The sequence below is a fragment of the Silurus meridionalis genome, chromosome 14 (genome assembly GCF_014805685.1).
Source record: "Silurus meridionalis isolate SWU-2019-XX chromosome 14, ASM1480568v1, whole genome shotgun sequence".
NCBI classification, from domain to species: Eukaryota; Metazoa; Chordata; class Actinopteri; order Siluriformes; family Siluridae; genus Silurus; species Silurus meridionalis.
Genome location: NC_060897.1, coordinates 2,357,489 through 2,374,167, shown reverse-complemented (window position 1 = coordinate 2,374,167; position 16,679 = coordinate 2,357,489). Strand labels below are relative to the sequence as shown.

Below are 16,679 nucleotides of genomic sequence, written 5' to 3'. Positions count from 1 at the left end.
TAAGTGTAATAAGAGGTTGATGTTGGTTTGAAGCTCCGGCATCTTAAATCCTGAAGAATTCCAAAAAATATTTCAAAAAATGCAATTTTTGGATTTTAAGTGCCGTGAGAATGTAAATGTCTCAGAGACAGTATAACACAAAAAATTTACAAATGCAGATCATTGTGTGTGTGTGTGTGTGTGTGTGTGTGTGTGTGTGTGTGTGTGTGTGTGTGTGTGTGGAGTCTCTAGTTGTTTTTCTCTTCTGTGCTGCTTGTGTCTTTGCCCAGAGGGAAGTCCAGGGACGTCCTGAAGCGCACCGGGACGTCGGGTTCGTCCACCTCGACTTCTTTTGCCTTCGACTCAATGTTCAGGAAGCCGTCGTCCCCCAGCGTGCAGGTCAGCGTGGACGGATTGACGTGCTCTGGAAGCTCCACGCTCCGGGAGAACCCATGAGGAGCAGAGGAACCCGCCTCGGACTGCTTCGCCACTTTGACCTCAAGCTTCCGTCCACACACGGTGACGGCGATGTCTTCAGGGGAGAAGCCACGCGTGTCCAGGGAAAAGACAGACGGGCCTGTGAGTCTCGCTGTGGATGCTGAAGAAGATGTAGAAGATGAAGTGGTTGATGATGAGGATGGTGAGGAGAAAAGTTCATCCAGGTTCTGGAAGAGCTCGCTTATAAGCCTGTCTCCAATGTCAGCCCTGAAGCTCTCCATCATCTGCTCTCTGCGTCTCAGGAAGCGCTCGGTCACGCTGCAGCGTCTCGGCCACAGTGTGTACACGTCCTCAAAGAAAGGATCGTCTCCAAACAGGCTCTCCATGATGGACTGGCTCATTTCTCACTGATCACTTCTTCTTGAGCTCGAAGGCTTCTTCTCTCTCGGCTGAGTTCTTGATCCACACAAAGCTGTTGCTGTGCTTTATATACTTCTCCAGCTGGAGCTCAGAACCTCCTCCTGCTTCTCCGATTACACGCTGAGCTCATCAGGAAGCGATCTGCATGTTCTCCGTCAGCGATCTGAACCGTCTATGCGTTTACGTCTCGGCGGATCTTCTTTCTCCTGCATACAGAGCCTGGCCTGGAGAATCCTGGTGACCTTTAACCTTTTAGTCATGCTGCAGAATGAGATCAGAGTGCTAATTTTGAAGCTTGCGTATTGAGAACCATCTCGTTCTCTCTCTGAGGCCCGGACTCTGTGATCAGTCACACCATGAGATCATTTCCCCAAAACACACAACAGACGTGTAGACAATTTTACATTCCTCTGTATATTACAGTCACTTTAAACACGGAAACATCATTTAATTCAATAATAACGCAATCAAATATTCACCTAAAACTAATACTATAGAGTTATATACCTATTAGATGTTTTATTATAATATAGTATTAATAATATAATATATCCTATTAATAATATTATGATATATTATAGTATTAATAATATAATATATATATATTAATATTATTGTTTCTTTGTTTAGTTGTTTGCTTGTTAATTTTGTATTTATTTGAGTATTTATTTATTGATTGATTCGTTTATTTATTTATTTAATTTATGGTTTTTTTTCTATAATTATTTGTATATAAATTATTTATTTGTTTCTTTTCTTGTTATTTATTCTATTATTTTGTTAACGTTATTTGTTATACTTGTTCTAATTTATTGTTGATTGATTTGTTCCATTTAATGAATTAGTTAGTTGGTCTTTTTAATATTACCATTTATTTGTTTGTTTGCTTGTTTGTTTGTTTGTTTGTTTAATTAATTATTTAGTTGTTTCAGTTGTTTAGGTGGTTAGTTAGTTCTTGGTAATGTTTATTTATTTATTGATTGATTGATTTAATTTTTATTTCTTTTTTATTTATTCAGTTAGTAAATTAAATACTTGTTATTTTGTAATATTATCTTAATAAAATATTTGTTTATTTGTTTATTTTGGGTAGTAATTGAGTTTATTTGTTAGTTACTTGGTTGGTTGGTATAATTTATGTATATATTTATTTGTGATTTATTGATTGATTGATTGAATCAGTTATTTAGTTGTGTTTTGTTTTAATTTTTCATATTTATTTATTTGTGTTTGTTTGTAAAGTTGGTTTGTTAATTGTTCTATTTATTTGTTTATTAGTTTTTTGTTTATCCCTTTAATGAGATTTTACTTCACAAATGAAGTAAAATATATATATACAAATGATATCACACACTCCTCATACACACACACTCACTCCTTATACACACTCCTTACGCACACACACACACACACACACACACACACACACACACACACACACACACACACACACACTCTCATAATACACCTGAGAACACCAACTACATTTCAAAACAGTGGTACTATTAGTCCCTGTGTGTGTGTGTGTGTGTGTGTGGGATATACCCACTGAGTGAATGCTTTAGGAATTTAGCTAAGCTGGGAACCCCCCACACACACACACAGATATTTATAACATGACACACTTCCTGTAAAGGCTTTAATAAGGTCTGAAATCAGAGGTTAATTATAGCTGTGTGTCGATTAAAGAATAAACACATTATCACTGAGCTGCAGTGTGAGTGAGTGAGTGAGTGAGTGAGTGTGTGTGTGTGTGTGTGTGTGTGTGTGTGCGCCTGCTGTTTACTCTCTGCACTGATTAACATGCAGGCATTCCTTATATAGGCATTGCTTCCTGTTGCTCATAGCAGTTAATTGATGTCACCTGTTTCTATTTTCCCCTCATCACTCCTTTATTTCTCCCCTTTTCTCAGTCCCTTAGTCCCCACTCTTCCTCCTTCTTTCTTTCTTTCTTTCTTTCTTTCTTTCTTTCTTTCTTTCTTTCTTTCTTTCTTTCTTTCTTTCTTTCTTTGTGTTTGATTGCTTTCTTGTTTTCTTTCTGGAAAGGAGGAGTGAGAGAGAGAGAGAGAGAGAGAGAGAGAGAGAGAGAGAGAGAAAGACAAACAGACAGACAGTAGAGTGTAAATGTGAGGGTGAGAGGAGTGACAGAGAGAGTAAGTGAGAAAGATCTATCTATCTATCTATCTATCTATCTATCTATCTATCTATCTATCTATCTATCTATCTATCTATCTATCTATCTATCTATCTATCTATGGTATAGATGGACTGCAGTTCCCCTGTTGACAGCGTGAGGGCGTCAGAGGACTTTAAAAACACTCGGCCTGCACCCGTGACACACACACACACACACACACACACACACACACACACACAAACTTTGCTTTTAGTGTTTCCCAGTGGAGAGATGGAGAGAGAGAGTAATGCGTTAGTCTGACAACTCTTTCGAACAACCTGCATCTCTTTTCAAGGTTCTTTATGATGATGAACAGAGAGAGAGAGAGAGAGAGAGAGAGAGAGAGATGGCAGGATGCTTGTTTTCTAGCTTCGTGGCCAAAAGTTTGCGGACACCCTAGTCTCCTTTTGATCTTATAATAAGCTCCACTCTTCTGAAAAGATGTTCCTGTAGATTTTGGGGGAGATTCAGATCAGATCCATGGAGCCAGAATGGTGTTAGTAAAGTCAGGTCCTGGTCCTGGTCCTGGTGTAGGTGAAGGTCAAAGCTCTATAGTGGGCAAAATCCACGTATCTTTTTGAAGCTTTAATCCTGTAAATTCATGTAACAGGTCTTGTAGTTCTTGTAGTTCAAGAATGTTTTACAGTTGAAACAAGAAGAACATACGAGTAGAAAAGAAATGTGTCCAAATATTTTTGCACCAGTACACCTGTTACTATAGAGACAAAAGCTACCGTTTTTTTTGAACGGACCAATCAGGACGTGGAATGTCCCATGAAACACATTTTGTATATGACAGTAAATGCTAGCGGCGTGCGAGTGTGTGTGAGTGTGAGTGTGTGTGAGTGTGTGTGAGTGTGTGTGTGTGAGAGAGACGGCCTACAAAGGCTCGCGTGAGAAGCCCAGGGCGGCTGAAGGAAGTGAGACGTGTGAGAATGGCAGACACCACGGTCTCCTCTCATCACCTGCCCTCGCTCGCTAACCCTTTGTTCCTTTCCTCGACCTTCTCACTTCCTGCCGCGTTTATCTCGAGTGGCGATCGAACGCCTCGCTGATTTTTGTTTCTCCGCCGGACTGACGCAGAGCTTTCGGCTCTGTTCTCGTTCCTCATTGACGCTTTCGGGTTCGTGCCTGCAGCTTCAGAAACGTGTCAGGAACGACGGTGCGCGAGTGTGTGCACACTTGACATTTAGCGGTGCCGAAGTTCACCGGGGTCGAACGGCCCGCCGATATGCCCTCGTTCACACGCTCGAGCGAAGGAAGGAAGACCTTTATCACACCAGCCTGGAATGTTCACTAGAGTTTTCTCAGATGCGTGTGAGTGTGTATGTGTATGTGTATATATATCTACACATGTGCTACTTTTCATGACCCTGAGCCCTGACACACTGATCAAAACCTCTACAGACGCCACCATCTCTGCCACTTCCTGTCCCAGCATGCTGCGCTTCCTGCCGATTCATATCGCTCCTGGCTGGCACGCTCGACACACTTTCGCCTTTTTTCGCTCGACGTGCTGTAAAACGCACGGCTAAATTTAACCCGGCGTTCAGCCGCGTGCTTTTCTCCTCTCACGCGTTACATTTTGAATACAAGTCGGGTTGTTCCACTTTTTTTTTTTTTTGCACTGGAGACTCCTTCCATAGTTACCACCGAAAACTTCACCCCCCCGGTTTAAAGAAATGGTACGCTCCGTTGTAGGGGTGTTTAGATACTTGAAAAGACTGGGGACCAACTTTTCCAGCCGAATACGTTTTTTTTTCCTCCAAATCTTCGGAATTGCATTTCTGTAGGACGTCTTTGGTATGCGTTAGCATGAGATTTTCACGTAAAGTAGGAGACCTAAACATGTTCCAGCATGATCAGTCCCCTTCACATGGTTTGGAAGATCTCCTGCTATAGAGCTCCCATCCTTTTGAACACTTTTGGGATGGATTTTTCCATGCTGACTGCACCTCAGGCCTCCTCACCTCATCTCAATCAGTTCGTTACTAACACCACTGTGGCTGAATGAATCTCCACAAAATCTCCACAAAATCTAGTGGAACATCTTCCCAGAAGATTATGGAGCTTATTATAACGAGCAAAGGGAGACGAAATGTGGAAAGTTTCAAATGAAGCACAAATCTTACGGCTTGATTGGTACGACCCGGCCTTGGCGTTGACAGATGATTGGCAGATTCATATCTTCAGCATCTCCCAGCTGCATGCAGACGCTAAGTGAGGGCCGTAAATCCTTCTTCCACCACCACGGAAAAAAAACACACACGTTCTTCTTACCTTTAGAAGTGATTTTCATCCAAACATTGGGCCTGTGCACAGAGCTTAGTGACTCATTCCTGCTAGGCCTCTCTCTCTCTCTCTCTCTCTCTCTCTCTCTCTCTCTCTCTTTATTCTCTCTCCCTCTTTGTCTTTCGTTCTTGTTCCTAATTCTAAAGAATGTGCTCTCTCTCTCTCTCTCTCTCTCTCTCTCTCTCTCTCTCCCTCTCTTTCATTCGCTCTCTCTCTTGTTTCCTGTTGTGCAGGCCGACTCGCTTGGCAGATTTACAGCTGGAAGGGCAGAGTTTTACAGCAGCACCATATAAATCTCGTAACTCCCTCTCCCTCTGTGCTCTCCCCCTCCCTCTATCTCCCTTTCTCTCTCTCTCTCTCTCTCTCTCTCTCTCTCTCTCTCTCTCTCTCCCTCTCCTTCTCTTTTTCTCTCACTCTTTCCAACTCTGACCCCCACATCCTTACAGCTCTTTTATCTACATACCTGAGAGATCTCTATCTATCTATCTATCTATCTATCTATCTATCTATCTATCTATCTATCTATCTATCTATAGAGAGAGAGAGAGAGAGAGAGAGAGAGAGAGCTAAAGACAGAAACAGATAGAAGGAGATGTAGAATAGAGCAAGAGAGAAAGAAAGAGAGAAAGCGAGAGATTTCGTGTCTAATGTGACTCAGAGTCACGGCGCATTAAAGGGCGAAATCCATTATGCAGTGAGGAGAAAAAAGTTCTCCTGACAATACACAAGGACGCAGTTGTGTTGCACAACACACAGGGACATGAATCATCTCCGAGGAGCACCGCGAGCACCACTGACTGCACATCTGGCTTCAGCAAAACTTTCTTCTTTTATTTACAAGAGATTCGAATGATAGAAATGAGATTGGGGATGGAAAGTTCTTCCTGTAGAAACGTTTGAATGGTTTGATAACGAGTGATGGATTTTTAAGCAGATAGCTGCAGTGGAAAGTGTTATGTAAAGCAAGGATTTATGAATGGCAAAGCCCAGAGGTCACGCTTGTATGTTGACTAGAACAGAGGCCACGCCCACTTTGCTAACGTAAACATAAGCCATGCCTTCTACACTGACTCAAACAGAGGCCACACCTCCTTCACTGACTTGAATAGAGGCCACACCTCCTTCACTGATTCAAACAGAGGCCACACCTACTACGGTAACTCAAACTAAGGCCACGCCTTCTACAATAAATGGACAGAGACCACACCTCCTACACTGACTCAAACAGAAGCCATGCCCCCTTTACGGACTAAAACAGAGGCCACGCCTTCTACACTGAATGGGACAGAGACCACACCTCCTACACTGACTCAAACAGAGGCCATGTCACTTTCACGGACTCAAACAGAGACCACACCTCCTACACTGACTCAAACAAAGGCCACACCTCCTTCACTGGCTTCTTTTTAGACACCGCCTTTTTCATTGACTGCTTTTTTTTTTAAACACCCCCCCCACACACACACTGCATTCCTGTGTGTGTGTGTGTGTGTGTGTGTGTGTGTGTGTGTGCACACTAGAATCTAGTTGATATTTCCTCCCATACAGCACATACTACAACAATAAGTGTGCGAGCTGTTACTATGGGAACGCTAACGCATTGTCGCGAGGGTGTTAACGTGAGCTCGGGGTTTGCAGCTGCATTACTGTAAGCTGCTGCTCTGGAAAATTAATCAACACATTCCGACCAATCAGAGTGAAGAATCTGAAGACCCTGTGGTGTAAAGCAAAATGCTGAATATAGTGCGTTAGAGTAGCGGTGGTTAGGCTTAATCAGTTCTGTGAAGCATGTGTGTGAGAAGAAGTGTGTGTGTGAGAAGAAGTGTGTGTGAAAGTGTGCGTGTGTGTGTTGTCCTGAGGTGACACGGAGTTTCAGTTCTCATCACTATGGGGTGATGGCACTACAAGGGCACAAACTGCAGCGCAGCAAGAGGAACAGGAAGTGCTCATTGCGTGCGAGACAGAGAGAAGTGGGCTGAGGTTTTACTGTGTTTGTCTGTGTGTGTGTGTGTGTGTGTGTGTGTGTGTGCACGAGGTAGAGAAAAGACAGAGTGTACGTGTGTGTGTGTGTGTGTGTGTGTGTGCATGAAGTAGAGAAAGAGACTGTGTGTGTGTGTGTGTGTGTGTGGGGGGGATGGGTGTTGGGAAGATGAGAAAGACTAGCAAAAACAAAGCTAAATCATGAGCTAATCAGTGATTCTCTGAAAATGGCTAACAACGTTAACTGATCGCTATATGCTAATTCCATGTCAACCTTTTCATGTTTCCTGTTTTTTTTTCCATCTTTTCTCCCTCTTACTCTCTTTTTTTTAACACACCTATTTTGCGGGAATCCTGTTTGCATGTGTGTGTGTCTTGCTAGCGAAGCATGGTCACGCTAATGCAAAGCGACAGCTAGCCCTCATGCACCAGTGAGCGCTCGGTCTCAGAATGGACACAGGAGAACTCCATCAGCCAGGGAGAACTGAGAGGAAGGAACGAGGCTGAGGGTTAAAAAAGGAAGTAAAGGGCATGAGAAAAAATCTGTCTCCATGGAGATATGGAAGGGAAGAGCGTAGCGTGATGACACGACGTGCCAATCGTTCATCGTTGAGCGTCTGCTGGAATGACAGCATGGGAAGATCAGATACATGTGGTTTTAGTGATTTAGGATGAGCAGAGTCCGATCTCATCAACACACTCAGGATTTTATTTCCAATCACATTCATTCATTTATTCATTCATTCATTCATTCATTCATTCTTCTCATTAATTACTCAATTAATCACTTATTCACTCATTGTACATGCTTTCATTCATTCATTCACATACTCAATCACTCACTCATTTACCTACACACTCACTCACTCACTCACTCACTCACTCAATCACTCATTTACCTACACACTCACTCACTCACTCACTCACTCACTCATTTACCTACACACTCACTCACTCACTCACTCACTCAATCACTCATTTACCTACACACTCACTCACTCACTCACTCACTCACTCACTCACTCACTCAATCACTCACTCATTTACCTACACACTCACTCACTCACTCACTTACCTACACATTCACTCACTTACTCACTCAATCACTCACTCATATACCTACACACTCACTCACTCACTCACTCACTTACCTACACATTCACTCACTTACTCACTCAATCACTCACTCACTCACTCAATCACTCACTCATTTACCTACACATTCACTCACTCACTCACTCACTCAATTACTCACTCATTCACCCACTCATATATTCCCTCATTTACTCATTCACTCACTCACTCACTTACTTTTTCATTTACTTGTTTATTTACTCATTCACTCACTCATCGATTCCCTCATTCACTCACTCACTCACTCACTCACTCACTCACTCACTCACTCACTCACTCACTCACTCATTTACCTACACATTCACTCACTTACTCACCCAGTCACACTCACTTATTCATTTACTCACTCACTCACTCACTCACTCACTCACACACACTTATTCATTCATTTGTTTATACACTCACACATTCACTCACTCCCTCACTCCCTCATTCCCCCACTCAGTTATTCACTCACAAATAAGAGCAATAGAGGGACAGAGGAAGGATTGGGGAAAGAAAGGAATGGTGGAGGAGGAAAGAGTGATGGAGAGAGAAAAGAAAAGATGGAGGGAAAGAGAGGTGATGGATGGGGAGAGGTGTGAAGGAGGAAAAACCGAAGTGACAAAGAGAGGAAGAGAGCGATGGAGGGAAAGAGGAGTGATGGAGAAAAAAGGAGTGAAGGAGGAAAAGTAAAGTAATGGAGGAAAAAGGAGCGGCAGAGAGAGGAAGTAAGACGATAGAGGGAGAATAAAGTGATGGAGGAAATAAAAGTGATAGGGAGAAAGTGGAGTGACAAGGAAGAGGGAGTGATGGAGGAATAAATGAGAGATGAAGGAAAGAGGTGAGATGGAGGGAGAGATGGAGGTGTGGGTGTGTGTTTATGTGTATGTATGCATGTGTGCATGTATGTGTGTGCATAAGTGTGTGTATGTATGTCTGCACATGTTTGTATGTGAACATGTGCAGCTCATTTAGTGTGTGTGTATGTGTGTGTGTGTGTGTGTGTGTGTGTAAAACCGTTGATTAATAGCTAATTAAAAGGTCAGCAGTGGATTAGCTCAGGCTTTGCAGCATGACTAGAACATCAAAATGGACCTTTATTAGTGTGTGTGTGTGTGTGTGTGTGTGTGTGTGTGTGTGTGTGTGTGTGTGCATTCTGGATTTACATCTAATGCCAATTTGCTCAAATCAAGTGAAATATTTAGCGATGAATCCTGCACTGTAAGAGACTGCTCAAGAGAGCAAACACGGAATTAGCTTAATTAGCATGCTAACGTAGCTGCTGCTAACAGCGCTAGGTGTATTTATCTCTTCCGTTTGTGGCTCTGTAGCAAAGCAATAAATTAGCATCCATCATGTTGCTCATATCTGACACAAGCTCTGCCCCCTTTCCAGTGTCCGTGTTCAGCGCTAACCAAACGCTAGTTCTGCGATCTCATCTCCGTCTCTGGCTGCTGCTCATCGCGGGAACGTTCCAGACACATAGCAGCAGATTCCTAATCATTTTATTTATCCGCTTTTTTTTTTTTGGAAAAGAAAGGCAAAAGTTTGTGGACACCCCATATCACATTGAGTCTCCATTTGCTGTTATTAGAAGCTCCACTCTCCTGGGAAGATGTTCCACTAGATTTTGTGTAGATTTTTGTGAGATTTTATTCAGACAGTAAATTCATCCCAAAGGAGTTCAATAGGTTTGAAGCTCTCTAGCAGAAGATCTTCCACTCCAAACCCATGGAGAGCAGATCTTAATGGAGCTGGCTTTGTGCACAGTGTCATGCTGGAACATTTTTGGAGACTTCCTAGTTCAAGTCCAGAGACATCCTATACCATAATGTGCCTCCAACTTTGTAGGAACTCCTCAGTAGGTGAGTTGAGGAGGTCTGGGGTGCAGATAGCATGAAAAGTTCATCCCAATAGGTGGTCAGCAGGGTTTGAGCTCTCTAGCAGGAGATCTTTGTGCACAGTGTCACGCTGGAACAGGTTTAATGAAGTGTATGGAGCCACATGTGGCTGGAAAAGTCGTGTGTCCCGATACTTTTTGCCTCAGCGTTGTAATTACAGTGTGCGATTTGAGACGTGGCCCGGTGGCCATCTTGTTCAGCGTTTTGAGCTCGAGCCAGTTTCGGTTTAACGAGCTGTAATTTCCTCCTAATTAGTGTTCGGGTCTTTAATTGCAGTTTACTGAGCTGTTTGGGTTTATTGAGCTCGTGAACGGGTGTGTGTGTGTTTTCTCACAGCTGCTCTGGATTTTGGATGTGCTTGAGGAGTGTGTGGACGTGTCCAGGCTGAAACCTGGTGCTTTTCAGTGCAACACAAGTACAACACAGTGGTGACGCTCTTCTTTCTTTTCTTTTCTTTTCTTTTCTTTTCTTTTCTTTTCTTTTCTTTTCTTTTCTTTTCTTTTCTTTTCTTTTCTTTTCTTTTCTTTTCTTTCACTTGTATTTGTCCCCTTTCATGTCTTTTGTTTTTTATACGACTCTTTCCTGTGCCTTTTCTTTACTCTTTCAACATTTTTTTTAACATTTCCCTTTTTAGCAGCATAATCACAGACAGAGAGAGGGGGTGATGAAGGAGAAAAGGAGCGACAGAAGAAGGTAGAAAAGGGATGGAGAAAAAAAGGAAGGATGTAGGGGCAGAGTGGTGATGGAGGGAGGAAGGGAGAGATGAAGGGAAAGAGGGGTGATGGAGGGAGGAAGGGAGAGGTGGAGGGAAAGAGGGGTGATAGAAGGAAGAAGGGAGAGATGAAGGGAAAGAGAGGTGAAAGAGGGGAAAAAAAGGAACAATGTAGGAGGGAGAGATGACAGAGAAAAGGGGTGATGCAGGAAAAAAGAAGTGATGTGGAAGAAAGGAAGAAATTAAGGCAAAAAAACAGTGATAAAGGGAGTAATGAAATGATGGAGGAAAAGAGGAGTGTTGTCATTTCCTCTGCTGTACTTTCTTTTCTTTTCACCTAGCTTCCTGACTTTCTTTCTGACTTTTTCTCTTCTCTTCTCTCGTATTTTGTATTTTGTATTTCTCTTCTCTTCTTCTCTCAACATGTACTTTTCCTCACTTCTTTGTTCATTTGGTTCTGTCTATTGTTAGACGTCCATCTAATGGGCCTCATTCCACTGCTTCGATTTGGCAGAAAGCCGGTGAGAGAGAGAGAGAGAGAGAGAGAGAGAGAGAGAGATGAAGGGAGGAAGAGAGGGAGAGAGAGGGAGATGAAGGGAGGAAGAGAGAGAGTGAAAGTGAGCAAAGGGCATTTGAGTTCATTTCTAAAGAATATCAGTCATCTCGCTCTCTGTACACACACACACACACACACACACACACACACACACGTGGCTTCCTCCCTTCTTGAACATTTCTCCTGTTTCTAACACACACACACACACACACACACACACACACACACACACACACACACACACACAGAGGCTGTAGCTCCTACACTGAAAGTCTGTAGGCGTGTTTGTGAAGTAAAGCTGAAGGAGTCAATACTGTAATGTTTACAGAAATCACACTCACACACACACACCTGAGCTCACACACACACCTTCTTCTGCACAGTCAATCATACCACCATCCTCCAGCAGTCAGATGCCCCAGTGTGTGTGTGTGTGTGTGTGTGTGTTTAAATATCACAACAATCACACAATCTTATGATTTCTCCTTTACACCTTTCTTCACCTCTCTATCCTTTTCCCATTTTTGTCCTCTTTTCCTTTCTTTTCTTTCTCTCATCGTTTCTTCTGCTCTTTTATCGTTTTATCATCTTTTCTCCTCTCCATCTTTTCTACCCTTTTCTTCTCTTCTGCTACTCTTTTCTCCTCTTATCTCTTTTCCTTTCCTCCTCTCTTCTTCCTCTCTCCCTTTTCCTTTCTCTTTTTTTCCTCGTTTCTGCTCATGAAAGGTTTGTATACAGTAAATATGGCAGCAAAAACATTAGATTATGTAATAAATGCAAACCTTTTTTTTTTTCTGTTTGGACGTTTAAATGTTTCTTTGATTTATTTAATTCACAGCATTTTCCTACGAAGCGATTCGGGTTTCCGGACTCGTCTTCAGTGAACCCAGAGAGGAAACCATAAGAATCTCCAACATTTCTGTTTGAAACCTGCATAAACTTCTGAACGTCCGTGTGTGACCTTCAAACTTCAGACTCTTCGGTCTGCATCATTTCCTGGCCACCGTCTGTCTACTTTTTGTCTCATCAATGCTTTCAAACGGTTTTAATAATGAACCCCACAGGTGCAGGCGAAACTAAAGCAAAATCGATAACCGAGGGATCAGCAAAACACGATGTTTTACGGAGACAGAGCGGACACACGGTGGTATTTAAACACAATATCCAGAGGAGGGAAAAAGGAAACCAGCTGAGGACAAAGGGACATGTGAGGGAATAACGATGACTGGACAAGAGTTGGACATGACATGAATCACAACAAATGTGCATGGCGACAGATTGATGTTTTCTATTTTGTTTTCCTTCTATACTCAACCCCTCTCCTCTCATCTCTCTGTTTTCTGGAGATCCCAGTCCACATTTAGTTGCCATTTGCTGCTATAATAACGTCCACTCTTCTCTGAAAATGTGCCTCTAGATTTTTGGAGTCGCTCATGAAAATGTATTTCACCTACTGATCGATGTTAGAGGCAAGGAGGCCTGGGGTTCAGTCAGCATTCCAATTCATCCCAATAGGGTTGAGGTCAGAACTCCAGAGCACGCCACTCAAGATCTTGACTCCAACAAATGAGAAGCATATCCTCATTGAGTTTCTTCTTCTTTCGGCTTCTCCCATTAGGGGTCGCCACTGTGGCTCATCCGTCTCCATACCCCCCTGTCCTCTACATCTGCCTCTTTAACACCAACTACCTGCATGTCTTCCCTCACCACATCCATAATCCTCCTCCTTGGTCTTCCTCTTTTCTCCTTCCTGGTTCTCCATCCTCAGCATTCTTCTACTGATATGTTCCTCCTCTGCCAAGTCCAAACATCTCAATCGTGATATATCCACATTAAGTTTCCTAATTCAAGTGTCCTAATTTAAAGGAAGAGAATATTTCATGCTAGAGCATCCAAAGACACATTGTGGTAACAGTTTCGAGAAGAACCACATACGGCTGGAAAGTCAGGTGTCCCAATACCTATATTTTGATAGAATCCAGAAGTATCCATATAGATACACACCTGGACTCCTACGATTGCCTGGTGGTTCTGTGATTGACAGGATAGAGTAAACAACATCTTCCCTGACCAGGCTGTTAGTAGAGATGAAGGAAAGAAAGCTGGACAAATGCGCTACACCAAAGCTACATTCATAAGCAAAAATCATGCTGATCTTTAGTTTTTCTTCACAAGCTTCTTCTCCACATTTTGGTTGCATTCATAGTCTCTCTCTCTGCGCACCTCGACTCTCAACTAGGGCCTAGAATGGGTACTGTTTGCTTGTTTGAAATGCTCAGGGCGACTCGACAAACCAGACCTATAGATCAGCTCTCTCTCTCAGCTAGCAGCTAAAGGGTTAACGCCGGCCACTGCCCACATCTGGGAGTCATTTAAGACATTCCATACAGCTTACCACATGTGCTCAGACAGTCCGAACCCCACAAAGCCCGTTTTACCGTCCGGCACTGAAAAAAACCTGTGCAGTCGAGATAATTAAACAGCGTTCAAGCTTTTTACAGCTCAATTCTGCAGCCCTTACAGTGCAGCGAAAGCAGTGTGGGTTTTATATATATATAAACGTGTGTGTAACGTCTTTAACGTAGCATGACAAAAATATCCCTGCATGAGATACGAAGATATGGATATCTCCACAAGTTTCATTCCTCCCGCAATCCCGGGTCAAACCTCTCGTGACCCGTCAAAAACACACCCGACACTCGACACAAAAAGCAATCCCCGGGTTAAACCGCCATTAAACCAAGGCAACAATCATCGCTTTCGCTTAAGCGAGAGCTCTAAAGCCCCTGTGTAAATCCCTTCATGGACCTCAACATTCCAGCAGAGAGTCCTAATTTTTTTGTGATTGCTCTTAGAAGGGGATTAGTATGTTAGCGTATTAGCATGACCACACACCACCTACTTGTTCGTTTCCCATGGTTAATATCATAGAATTAACACACGGACCACTTGGTGCAATTTCTTTAGCCGTGGTTGAACCACTGAATCACATGACAGAGCTGATGAATTAAACATAAGTGTACGAGATGGTATGGACGAAAGCACTATCAAAAAACATGTCAGGTATCCTTTCAGAAATCCTCTTAAGAATCCTCTCAGAATTTTTTCAGGAATCCTGTCAGAAATCCTATCAGAGATCCTGTAAAAAATCCTCTCAGGAATCCTATCAGAGATCCTATAAGAAATACACTCAGGAATCCTGTCAGAAATCCTATCAGAGATTCTGTAAGAAATCCTCTCAGGAATACTGTCAGAAATCCAGTCAGAATTTCACTCAGTAATTTTGTTAGAAATCCTCTCAGGGATCTTCTCGTTAATTCTGTCAGGACTCCTACAGGAATCCTGTCAGAATATTTCTAATGTATCTCAGACTTTTTTTTTAGGAATCCTGTCATAAATCCTATCAGAGATCCTGTAAGAAATCCTCTCAGGAATCCTGTCAGAAATCCTACCAGAGATCCTGTAAGAAATCCTCTCTGGAATCCTGTCAGAAATCCTACCAGAGATCCTGTAAGAAATCCTCTCAGGAATACTGTCAGAAATCCAGTCAGAATTTCACTCAGTAATTCTGTTAGAAATTCTCTCAGGCATCTTCTCGTTAATTCTGTCAGGACTCCTACAGGAATCCTGCCAGAATATTTCTAATGTATCTCAGACTTTTTTCAGGAATCCTGTCAGAATATTTCTAATGTATCTCAGACTTTTTTCAGGAATCCTGTCAGAATATTTCTAATGTATCTCAGACTTTTTTCAGGAATCCTGTCAGAAATCCTTTCAGAGATCCTGTAAGAAATCCTCTCAGGAATCCTGTCAGAAATCCTACCAGAGATCCTGTAAGAAATCCTCTCTGGAATCCTGTCAGAAATCCTACCAGAGATCCTGTAAGAAATCCTCTCAGGAATACTGTCAGAAATCCAGTCAGAATTTCACTCAGTAATTCTGTTAGAAATTCTCTCAGGCATTTTCTTGTTAATTCTGTCAGGACTCCTACAGGAATCCTGTCAGAATATTTCTCATGTATCTCAGAATTCTCTCAGGAATCCCCCAGGGATCTTGTCAGAAATCCACAGAATTCCTCTTAGGGATCCTCTCTGAATTTTCTCAGAGATTCTCATGGAGTCTCCAGTTTAGACAAACATTTGCCTGAGATGCTTAAGCTTCTGTCATGAAGACGAAACAACCACTTTTAGACGTTCAGGCAAACACAAAACATCTCTGCAATGTGACACAGCTAGCATGGTTAACATGGCTAACAGGCCTCCTCCACCTTTTCTCACTGGCACAGGACATTGTGGTGGAAATGAAAGGCTGTAGTGCTTTTCAGACATTTTGTCTTTTCTGCAAATTCTTCACTTTCACTACGAGACATGAGGTGTTGAATAGGGTTGAGGAGGAGATCTTCCACCCTAAAATAAAAAGCATATCTTCATGGAGCTGGCTTTGTATAAGTATATTGTCATGCTGAAATGGGCTTGAGTCTCCTAATTCAAGTGAAGCCAAAATTCATGCCACTGTGTAGGATCCATGAGAATTGTGTGCCTCCATGTTTTGCGGGAACAGTTTGGTAAAGAACTACATATGGCTGGGAACGTCAGGTGTCCAGATCCAGATCCATGTGCAGTTCGTATAGCAGTACTTGGAACCTCTTCCACTCCTCCATAATGACATCACAGAGCTGCTGGATGATAGACACATGGCACTTCTCCACCTTCTCCTTGAAGATGCCCTACAGGTGCTCAATAGGGTTTAGGTCTGGGGACATACTTGGCCACTCAATCACCTTCACCTTCAGCTTTCCTCCTGCTGTCATCTTGGTGTCTCGGTGTGGGGTGAGTGTCTTGGGGTGGGTATTATGTTGGAAATCTCCCGTTCGGCCTCAGTTTCTGAGGGAAGGGCATCATGTTCTGCTTCAGAATCTCACAGTACATGTGGGAATCCATGTTTCCCTCAATGAATTGATCTCAACTCAAGCTTTATTGTCATTCTTCCACATACACAGGGTACAAAAAAAACGAAATGCCGTTACTATGGACCAAGGTGCATAGAGTTCCTCTTGCGATACATATGAGCAGTGTTGGGCAGTAACGCATTACTTTTGACAGTAACTAA

At 42.7% G+C, this 16,679-nt stretch overlaps 1 protein-coding gene across 1 annotated transcript in view; it reads right to left on the bottom strand.

The window, feature by feature from the left end:
* Window positions 1-5,382, bottom strand: part of hspb9 (heat shock protein, alpha-crystallin-related, 9) — a 5,495-nt gene extending 113 nt beyond the window's left edge. The window contains exons 1-2 of the mRNA XM_046865582.1: window positions 5,146-5,382; window positions 1-1,098 (exon numbers count right to left, since the gene is read on the bottom strand). The exon at window positions 1-1,098 is cut by the window's left edge and continues 113 nt beyond it. Of these exons, the coding sequence (XP_046721538.1) occupies window positions 228-818 (591 nt within the window). The 5' untranslated portion in view covers window positions 819-1,098; window positions 5,146-5,382 and the 3' untranslated portion in view covers window positions 1-227. The remainder of the gene's footprint in view (window positions 1,099-5,145) is intronic.
* Between the last annotated feature and the right edge of the window lie 11,297 nt (window positions 5,383-16,679).